Source organism: Odocoileus virginianus, chromosome 6 (genome assembly GCF_023699985.2).
Source record: "Odocoileus virginianus isolate 20LAN1187 ecotype Illinois chromosome 6, Ovbor_1.2, whole genome shotgun sequence".
NCBI classification, from domain to species: Eukaryota; Metazoa; Chordata; class Mammalia; order Artiodactyla; family Cervidae; genus Odocoileus; species Odocoileus virginianus.
Window position 1 is genome coordinate 58399558 of NC_069679.1, and position 11350 is coordinate 58410907.

An 11350-nucleotide genomic window follows, 5' to 3' on the forward strand; every position below is an offset into this window, starting at 1 on the left:
ATCCTCAACTTGCATTTCCTCCTCAGGGGATCTTCCTAACACAGGGACCGAACCTGTGTCTCTTGTGTCTCTTGCATTGGTAGACAGGTTCTTTACCACTAGTGCCACGTGGGAAACCCAAGAATACGGGAGTGTGTAGCCATTTCTTTCTCCAGGGGATCTTCCTGACGCAAGGTCAAACCCGGGTCTCCATTACGGGCAGATTCTTTACCATTTAAGCCACCAGGGAAGCCCATAAAATCACTCGGACTCCATTATTAGTAGTATGATATGAGGAACTGATTAACTAACATGGCATACAGGAGTAGCAGCAGATTGTTGGAAGAGTAATTTAGGGAATGTTGTATTAGAGGTACCAAATATTAGGGAAATAAGGCTCTGGAGCTTCGAAAAGATAGTTGTTGAAGGATTACAAGATGATAAAGCTGCTATGTGAGAGTTGTAAAATGAGAAAAAAAGGACCAGGGGTGGAATTATGTGGCATATCCCTTTAAATGGGCCAGGAAGAGGAGAACAGAAGCAGATTGGAGATAAATGAAAATCAGTAAACAGTTGTTGGTTTGAATAGGAAAGATGGTTCAAATGCAATAGAATATTCATGTGGGATTAAAATGTATTCATTGAAGTTGGTGAATAGTATTAGGGGCCCTAATAAGAGCATGGGAAGGAGATGGATTAGAAGGTATGGAAATCAGGATAACAAAGAAATTCTCTTTCATGAAATTTGACCCTAAAGAGAAGGAAAGAGGTACCAGCCAAACGGGGAGGTTTTCCTGTCACTCCTCTCTCTAAGGAGTGCGAAAGCTTTAAGCATGTTTGTAGACTCTGAAAAAAGAAGAAAAGATAAAATGACATTGGGGTATTTCAGAGGAGCTGAGAATAAATGGTTTCGAGAGTATAGCTGAAGATATTATAGTAGTTTGCCCAGAATTAACAGTCTCCTCTTTTTGAGGCTGAAAAAGTGCCAAAGGGACAGAAAGAGTAGGGAAGGGGCTGGGAAATTCTGGTGTGTGACCCACAACTTTGCCTTTTAGTAGAAGGCAAAGTTGGATTTTGAGAGTAAATATGGTGGAAGTAGGGTGTAGACTTTGAAATAAAGCAGAAAAGTTGAGGGAAAACTCTAATTTGTTATTAAATGAAAACCAGAAGCATCTCTCTCAGTGCAGATTTGGTGAGGAGGAATGCAAACTTGCAACCAAATACCTGCTCACATTTTATTATACACATGTTAACAGCCAGGTGTTTATTTTCTGCTTCTTCATATGTATAGTTTGGGTTGGTCCCCTTTTGGGTTGTTTTTATGTTTTGTTTTAAACATATATAGGGAAATACTGTGCTTATTGTTTTTTTTTAACTTTATCACTTCATAATCTATTTTGGATATTTGGTCATTTTTGTTCTAAAAAGAGATGGGAATACCAGACTACCTTATCTGCATCCTGAGAATCCTGTATGCAGGTTAAGAAGCAACAGTTAGAACTGGACATGGAACAACAGACTGGTTCCAAATTGGTAAAGGACTATGTCAAGGCTGTATACTGTCACCCTGCTTATTTAACTTATATGCAGAGTACATCATGCGAAATGCCTGGCTGGATGAAGCACAAGCTGGAATCAAGGTTGCCGGGAGAAATACCAACAACCTCAGATATGCAGATAATACCACTCTAATAGCAGAAAGCAAAGAGGAACTAAAGAGCCTCTTGATGAAGATGAAAGAGGAAAGTGAAAAAGCTGCTTCAAAACTCACTATTCATAAAACTAAGATCCTGCCATCAGGTCCTATCATTTCATGGCAAATAGATGGGGAAAATGTGGAAACAGTGGCAGATTTTATTTTCCTGGGCTCTAAAATCACTGCAGATGGTGACTGCAGCTATGAAATTAAAAGACGCTTGCTCCTTGGGAGAAAAGCTATGACCAACCTAGAAAGCACATTAAAAAGCAGAGACATCATTTGCTGATAAAGGTCCATATAGTCAAAGCTATGGTTTTTCTAGTAGTCATGTATGAATGTGAGAGTTGAACCATAAAGAAGGCAGAGTGTGGAAGAATTTGATGCTTTTGAACTGTGGTGTGGAGAAGACTGTTGATAGTCCCCTGGACAGCAAGGAGATAAAACCAGTCAGTCCTAAAAGAAATCAACCCTGAATATTCATTGAAAAGACTGTTGCTGAAGCTGAAGCTCCAATACTTTAGCCACCTGATGTGAAGAGCTGACTCATTGGGAAAGACCCTGATGCTGGGATGATTGAAGGCAAAAAGAGAAGGGGGTGACAGAGGATGAGATGGTTGGATGGTATCACCGACTCAATGGGCATGAGTTTGAACAAGCTCCAGGAGTTGGTGATGGACAGGAAAGCCTGGCATGCTGCAGTTCATGGGGTTGCAAGTAGTCAGACACGACTTAGCAACTGAACAACAATAATAACATGTAATTCTTAGCCATTTCCCTTTTGGTGTGTATTTAGGTTACTTCCATCTTTTTATTGTTATAAAACTTAGCACTTTCGTGCACTTGTTTCTTTTAGGATACCAAAAAATATAATTGCTGGGTCTGTTGCATTTAAAAAATTTTTATCATTTATAATCTGAGTTAACTTTTTCTTCTTATAGGACAAAGCAGTGATAGTGAAGATCTTCCTGTCCTAGACAATTCAAGTAAATGTACCCCAGTAAAGCATCTTAGTGTATCTAAGCCACAGAAGCTTGCACGATCCCCTGCAAGGATATCCCCTCACATCAAAGATGGAGAAAAAGATAAACAGAAAGAAAAACATCCGAATTCATCCCCTCGGACATATAAGTGGAGCTTTCAACTCAGTAAGATGCTTATAGAAAACTTGAATGTATATCACAAAGTGGTATATATTTTAAGATGTCAAAACAAAGAATAATAATTAGCAAATTCATTTATTTAGGTATCCTAAATATTGCCTTATCAATAATCACTACTTACTATCATAAGTGAAAGAATCTGGGTCCTATATATTAACTTAATAAATACTGACTGGAGAAAGCTCTCCAGTTATGAATTGAGACATGTATGATTTATACAGATTGATGAAATTTAAACATCCTTTGTTGTATTGACAATTGGAAATAACTAAAACATCAATACAAAGAGACTATACGGTTGAACAGCTACAGTTAATAGAACAGAGAAGCTGTATGTTGGATGTTTTCTTGTGCCTCTCTGATCATTTCAGTGATATATCATTAAGTAATATATGTTTAGTTAGAATTTGGGATGTATATAGGAATCTTATTCATGAATTTAATGTCTTCTCTTTTTATAGAACCTTTAGTGTACTATTAGGTTTTAATAAGCTAATAGCTTTGTTGATTTATGAGACAGTTTTGAAAGAACTGCCATCTTTTTTTTCTTATAGAATTATTTTTAAATCCAAAGTAACTATTTTTTTGCCTTTTAGATGAATTAGATAATATGAACAGTACAGAGAGAATCTCTTTTCTCCAAGAAAAACTACAGGAAATCAGAAAATATTACATGTCTTTGAAGTCTGAAGTTGCAACCATAGACAGGAGGAGAAAAAGATTAAAAAAGAAAGACAGAGAAGGTAATTTGATTATAATTTTTCTTCCCTCTATTTTTCAAATACATACCGTATCACTTTAGAAGATTAAAGTTTGTCACTTTTTGAATATAGTATATCAATTATTTTTAGATTCCTAGGTTTTCTTCTTTGTTGCTGTTGTTGAAATGAGTCAACAACTCAGTTAGTCAGAATGAGACTTTTACTTTTGGTTTTTTAATGTTTTTTAAAAAATTATTTATTTTTATTTTTTGGCTGTGCTGGGTCTTCTTTGCTTTGTGTGTGCTTTCTCTGATTCCCATGAGCGGGGACTCCTCTTCATTGCGATGTGCAGGCTGTTGAGTCGGGTGGCTTTTCTTGTTGTGGAGCACAGGCTCTCGGGCACATGGGCCTCAGTAGCTGCCGCTCACCGTAATGTGTGATGGGCTTCGGTGCTCTGTGGCATGTGGGATCTTCCCAGGCCAGGGTTGAACCCAGCCTCTGTCCCCTTGATTGGCAGGTGGACTCTAATCCACTGCTCCACCAGGGAATTCCAGAATGAGACTTTTGAAAGGAACTAGGAGCTGTTTTGCAAAATGTGTGATTTTACTAAATGTGGTGGGTTCTCAAGAAGAGCCTACTCCCTCTGAGTATCTCTCACTGTTCAACAGACATTTTATTGACTGTCTATTAACAGGAATTATATATTATGGGGTTTATAAAAATGAAGAGGCATATGGCTTCTTCTCTAGCAGATTGTCTTGTTGGGATCGTTAAGTCATTTCCTAAGCAACTACTGCATAAGATACTTCAGCTCTACAACATTAATGCACATATACCATATGCCAGGCCTTTCTTCAGGTGGTGAAAGTACAGAGATGAATGAGATACAGACCTTGATCTCAAAGTCTTACTGTCCAGTGGAACTGTGTGTTGAGAATCCTAAGAGTGATACACAAGTATAGGTGGAAGGAGAGATGACTTTGATATAATCATAAAGACAGTAGCATCTAAGCTAAACCTTAAAAATGTATAGGATTGACTTTAAACATTGTTATGCTCATGTCTACCCCAAGCCCAGGCCTCACTAAAATAATATAAAGAAAATTAAAAGCCCTATACGCACAAGGACAAGAGAATGGGACAGCAGATTGACTGTGGCCAACAGGAAATGAGAGCAGTATGTCAGCACATGAGAGAATGTTAAAAACCTAAGCTTGTTTATCCTTGTAGTGGGACAAAACAAGGAGAAGCTAATTCACACTACATCACCCCCCAGAAAAGCTCTGAAGGCAATGTGAAGTGTGAGGCTGAAAAATGGAGACTGGTTGAAATGGAAGGAGAAATTGGATCCTTTCATCCCACCCTGTAAAGCAAACTACCTTTTCCCCTAGCTTTAGCCAAAAAAAAAAAAAAAAAAACAGGAGGTTAAGTTATTGGAGGCTGGTAGGGATCAACAGGCTTATAGACAGACTCAGGAAACCAACCATAGCTGACTAAAGGTGAAGGTTAAGTGGTATTAAGTGGTAAACCAAAAAGAGGGAGCTTGAGTGAAAGTTGCCAGTAATGAATGATGAGACTCCTATTCCTTTTCCAAACAACGATCTCATCATCTTAGCTCTCTGAAAACTGGTAACTAAGCTTATGATCATTCCTGGAAGGAGACTGAAAGATTTCTTCTAAAGAAACTGGTCAGTCCAAAAGAAATGATCTAACAGACATACCAGCATTTGGAGGTTCCTGAACCAAAAAGCAAGTTCCTTGCCAATCACTACGTGTGCAGTGCCCAACATTTAAAAGCCTGACATCCTCATGTACAGCTTCCGATTAGCTTAATGCTCCTTCACTTAAATATGGAAGTGAAGACCAGATATTTGAGGAAAGCCCCTACAGAAACCAAAATAGAAAATGAGAACAAAAAAGAACTTGGACACTATGCCATATAAAAACAACTATAATTAATATCCAGAGTTACAGGAAGGATACTGCAGTCTTGAAACAAGAATGTGGTGGTGGCTTAGTCACTAAGTTGTATCTGACTCTTGTGATCCCATGGACTGTAGCCTGCCAAACTCTGTCCATGGGATTCTTCAGGCAGGAGTACTGAAGTGGGCTGCCATTTCCTTCTCCATGAAGCCAGAATATGAGACTATTAATGAAATTCAGAGAACATGAAGGATCTATTAAAAGTATGGTAGTAAGAATAAAAAATAAAAAGAAGGATTAGATAACAAGGCTAGAGAAACACCAGTAAAAAGTAAAAAAGACAGTAGGAGAGAATAAGAGAAGAATAGGACCTGGCTGGGAGATCCAACTTCTGAATCACAGGCTCTCTAGAAAGAGAGCAGTGAGTAAACAGGAGGAAGTTGTCATCAAAGACCTGAAAAGCCCAGGACTGAAGGAGGGGGTTAGAAGACTGAAAGGACTCGCTGTGGCCTCTCTAAGAATGGGGCGGGGCGGGGGTGGGCGCAGGAATCACACCGAAGCAAATGATGAAATTTCAGAACACTTTGGACAAAGGTAAGATGCTAAAAGCTTACCATGTATGTGTTCTTCTCTCAGTCATGTCTGACTCTTTGCAACCCTATGGAACTGTAGCCCACCAGGCTGCTCTGCCCATGGGATTTTCCAGGCAAGAATACTGGAGAGGGTAGCCATTTCCTTCTCCAGGGGATCTTCCCGGCCCAGGGATTGAACCCATGTCTTGTACATCTCCTGCATTGGCAGGTGGGTTCTTCATCACTAGCACCACCTGGGAAGCCCTTTACCATATACAGGTACATATAAAAAGATGGGCCTCGGAACCACATCAGATTTCTCATGTCAGATTTCTTGATGATGACATTAAAACTAGATGCCAAGTTATGAAGATAACATGAGATCCAACAAAGAAGGAATCCCACACAGGAAAACAATAAGGAAAATCTCAAGATGATGGTGAATGGAAGCCCTAGAATGACTACTGCATAGCAAGCCTACAAAGCAGCTATTTCAGAAACAGGATAGAACAGTAGGGGAGGTCTCTAGGAGGAATGTCCCTTTAAGGAAAAAAAAAAAGTAAATTACCTGATAGGCTTGCCCATCTTGAGAGAAGTTTTCTATCTATGGCACGTAAGGGATGAATTACTGATAGAATGGACTGTATCATATGTGGTCTTGAAGCATTTGACTCCAAGTCCAGCAGTTCTCAATTCCTGGAAATACAGTGGAGCAAAAGGAAAGAGACTGATTTTCCATGTTTGTCCTTTTCTTGAAAAACTAAATAGCAAGAAGTCTTTACAGAATTTTTAAACACAAGAAGAACAAATCAACAAATGGAACTTTTTTCAGAGAACTTTTTTTTCCCCCCCAATTATTTTTATTAGTTGGAGGCTAATTACTTTACAGTATTGTAGTGGTTTTTGCCATACATTGACATGAATCAGCCATGGATTTACATGTGTTCCCCATCCTGAACCCACCTCCCATTCAGAGAACTTTCAGTTGCTTTGAGTTTCCTAAAGGTCATACAGGTTTCCAACAACCAAGAATATCATTTTCTTATGGTCTTCTTCCCTTTTTTGATTTTTTAACTTGTGTGTGTGAAGTGAGTTATTAAAGTGAGACATTGAGTGGACTAGCAATACATATTGACTTCTAGCATACAAATTGGAGTTTGTAGTAATAAGTTAAATATATTGACAGTACCCACACTGAGGGAAGTACACCTAAATAAAAATTAAAACTTCAAGTAAAATAGGAATAATTGGGCAAAGATTGGCAAAAGGTAGAGCTCTGCAAAGAAGTATAAACTAAAAAATGGCAAAGCAGCTGATGTGTAGAATAGTGATCTTTAATCCACGCTTCTGGAGCATTATGCTCCATGTGGGCACTTTTCCTAGTCACTCAACCACAGTTCCATCCTGATCCCATGATTCTGATAACCTGATCTAGATTGCTGCTCTTTGCTTATGAGAGTCTTTTGTCCATCAGGTATATTAGGACAGGATAAAGATAGGAAGCCTATGGTTAGCTGGTTACAAGAAATTTTCTAGGATGAGGGAATTCTTTGAGGGTCCTACAACCCAGAGAAAGGCAGGAATTTGCTGCAGTGAAAACTTATCTCAGGGTGATCTTGTTTCTGATTTGGGGACAAGGTGGTTTTCTTTTAGGGATCTTTCAAGTAGGAATTTAAGAGTTTATACCTAGTCTTTATATTTTATGGTGCCTTTTTTGAACTCAGTTACTTAGTGATTAGAGACTGATTCTACTCAGTTAAGCCAAACAAAATTTTTGTTGCTGTTAATTCCTTCATGCATCATTTGAGAGGACTACAATGGAAGTGAATAATGTTGAGAATTTATTTCTAATTTGCCAGTGGTTGGGCATCTGTGTGTGATGGTTTTCCAGTCTAACGTAGCTTGTTTGATTCCACAGTATCTCATGCTGGAGCCTCCATGTCATCTGCTTCATCAGACACTGGAATGAGCCCCTCTTCATCATCTCCCCCACAAAACGTACTTGCTGTAGAATGCAGGTGATAAATGTTTTCTCTGCCTTCCCAGCAGTTTGCTGCCATGGACATAAATCCCCAAACCCTGAAATACAACCACAGAAAGCACTCAACTGGTTTGACATTGCTAAGTATATCCTGTACACTTTTCAAGGCTGGATTGTATCTATTCCCTTCTCTTTTCTTTTTTTCTGTTGCAAAAAATAAGCTGATATAGTAACTGAAGTTTAGGCAGCCTGCCATATTTGTCATAATTTTTCCTTTACAATTTTTTTTTCATTTTTTCTTGTGAAGATAGAAAAAGGGCACTTAGCAAATTTGAAATTGTATAATAAAGCTTTCAGGTGTTACAGAAATCATAGACAAGCAAGTGCACATGATAAACATCAAAATATTATCCAGCTAAATAGTTACTGCTGCACTTTCACTAAGATGTATTTGAACACTTGGTGAGTAGGGGGTTTATGTTGTGTTTTTTTTAATTGTTGTTGGTTTTATTATTTTTGTGGAAGCACTTGCTATTTAGAACTGCCAAAGTATATGTTCAGCAGTGTGCCCAGGTTTAAGGTGTAAATGGGACAAAATTAATTGTGAAAGGAAGTGTAGTTGACTGAAAACTACAGTTGTAATAAGTCTTCCACTTTTTATAGGATTTTTGAGCACACAATTATGCAAATATTTTAATGTTTATTAATGTTTACAGTGGAATTGTGAATAAGTTTTCAGTGGACTATCTTATCCCTTGACAAAAATATTTTGTCTTTTTTCTATGTAATTTCAGAGTTTTTATTTTGTTACAAAAAAAAACAAAAATGAAATATATAACAACAATGAAGTTATTTAACAAGATTTCTAAAGCTGAAAATTTTGTGTAAAATAAGGTATTATCTTGCAACTTGTTAAATATATTTATTCAGACATTGGATGTTGTATTTTTATGTATTTTTTAAAATATTAATAAAATTGAAAAAAAGAAAATTCTAGGTTAATTCACTCTTCAAATGACAATAGCTCTCAGCTGTCCCTTTTACAGGAGGTTGCATCCAGCGGCTTTGCCTGTATTGAAAGGAATCTGTCTCAGTCCTTCAAACAGTGTAGAACTATATAAATGGGCATCTGGATCATTGAAGTATGTCCTTGTTTAGAAACTTTGGCAGTCCTAGTATTTAAACCATTTTGAGGATCAAATTTTTGGTTGCCCTTAAGATATTTTGTCACAGTTTTTATGTTTGCTATACTGCCGAATAAATTTATATCTCCCAAAGTTGAGATGCGACAACTAAGTAAAGCAATTATGTATGCTTTGTTTGTGAATTGTTTCACAGACTGATACATTTTGTAAATAATTCTTCCAAAATCATGTATTTAAAGCATTTTTGCCATATACATTATGTAAAAAGGTGATTTTTTAAAATCAGTTTTTAAATTCATGTTTGTACATTGAAAGGGGTTTTTTTTAAACCTCCTTTTCTGTGTTTAATATGCTGTAGAGTAATAACCTAGATGCTCTAGACTGTATATCAGGATCTGATTTACAAGAACAAAGTCAGAGCCAAACACTAGTGATGGCATAGCATTACTGAAATCATTGTTTCTTAATTTCATTTTACCACATTGTGAACTTGTGATTCAGATTCCTTCCATTTTCGCAGAGAATTAAAAACAAAAAAGTACTCTTGTAAAATGCACTTTTCTGTCTTTTCTTTGCAAAGCAGAAGTATTTCAATGTAAAATAAAAATGGAGCTCAGTGGGCAGTATTAATAAAGGCCATGTTTTAAACATAGGCTTTATATTTTCAGTTTTCATTTAAGTGATTGTTTTTTTTTCTCCCTAAGTGCCAGTAACTCAGAGTTGGAAAATCAGACTTCACAAAACAAAGCATATTCAATATATTCTATATATTCTTCAGTCTCTACAATTAAATATTTCTAGTACTTAATTATAAAAATCTTAAAACTGTGTCATTCTAATACAGTTGGAACCAAGAGGCAACCTTACATTCATACATTAGATATTTTAATGATTTATCAGCTTGATATTGTCCTTTCTAATCAATATAAATCTGGTAATGAAGTATTGAGACCTTGCTACAGAGAGCAAAATTATATATTCACTGAATGGGTACATGAACACTGTTAAAATCCTTTTCTTGGGGCCAGTGGCCGGAAAGGACTATGAAAGTAATTGAATTTTGAAAGAGTATTGATGAGGTATTAAATTCAAACATTCAGCATATTTTGAGATTAGCTAACCTTTGAGTAGATAGGTAGCTCTTCTATATGACTAAAAAAAAAATAAAGGTACTCTGTAATATCTAAAATGAAAGGTGCTATCTATAAAATCAACTTTTTTAAAGATTATGGAGATTTGTTTTAATATCCCAGGTGTGCTTTTACCGTAAAATTTCTGGTTTTCCTGTTCTTCACTAAGATATTTGTACTTAGCACATACATGCTCTGTCTTCTACAGAATTACTTTAAATTGGAAATCTTTATGCACTGTGCTGTTAATTTCTTTATATACCTTTCTTATAAGCCCTGTAGTATAACATAGCTATCAGCATCGTGTAGGCATTTTGAAGCTCTGAATTTAATCACACATAAAAACAATTATTTGAATTCATTCATCAACAGTTTATTGGGTATCTTTGATGTCCCAGGCATTGTGCTAAGGCCCAGGAGACAAAACAGTGAACGTGACAGAAAAAGGCCCCTGTATTTGTGGACTGCATAATCTAATGAGCTCTATGTTAAACAGTTACGCTGTGTAATTCTTATCTATTGGCCGGATTATCATATGAAGTTATGGCATGCCATGAGAAAAATGATAGAGTTCAACTAGTGTGAAGGCAAAGGTGGTCTGGGGAGGCTTTGCAGAGAAAGCAAACTGAGCCCCAGTGAGGATTATAAATTGGTTAGACAAACAGGAGGAGAAATATGGGAAGTAAAATGCTCAGGCACATTGAGGAGAACGTGGTGGTAAGAGAACAGAGCTGAGGCAAAAAGGCAGAGGTATTTAGGCACTGCCCAAGTCTTATATTCTTGCCCATCTCTGCCTCTTGCTGCTTCTGTTCCCCCCACCACTCTCATCCCTACATATTCAGAACTATTTTAAGAGCCACTTTTCCAGGAAGCCTTTGCTGACTTCTTAACCACACCCAGAATATCACTCTCCTCTATACTCATATAACATGTTCAATCTTTAATATTTTCTTGACAACTTGTACATTAGTTTATGCATGTGTCTTTCTACCTTACTAGATGTGTAGTTCCCTAAGTACTCCTCAGTCACCGGGGTATCCCACAAAGTGCCTGGTCCAGC

At 37.1% G+C, this 11350-nt stretch overlaps 1 protein-coding gene across 3 annotated transcripts in view; it reads left to right on the plus strand.

Moving 5' to 3' along the window:
- The window catches only part of ARID4A (AT-rich interaction domain 4A), a 58108-nt gene extending 48296 nt beyond the window's left edge, over positions 1 to 9812 (plus strand). For all 3 annotated transcript variants that reach the window (XM_020876198.2, XM_020876201.2, XM_020876199.2), the window contains exons 22-24: positions 2617 to 2823; positions 3435 to 3581; positions 7953 to 9812. In XM_020876198.2, the coding sequence (XP_020731857.2) occupies positions 2617 to 2823; positions 3435 to 3581; positions 7953 to 8056 (458 nt within the window). In that variant the 3' untranslated portion in view covers positions 8057 to 9812. The remainder of the gene's footprint in view (positions 1 to 2616; positions 2824 to 3434; positions 3582 to 7952) is intronic.
- Positions 9813 to 11350: the final 1538 nt, after the last annotated feature.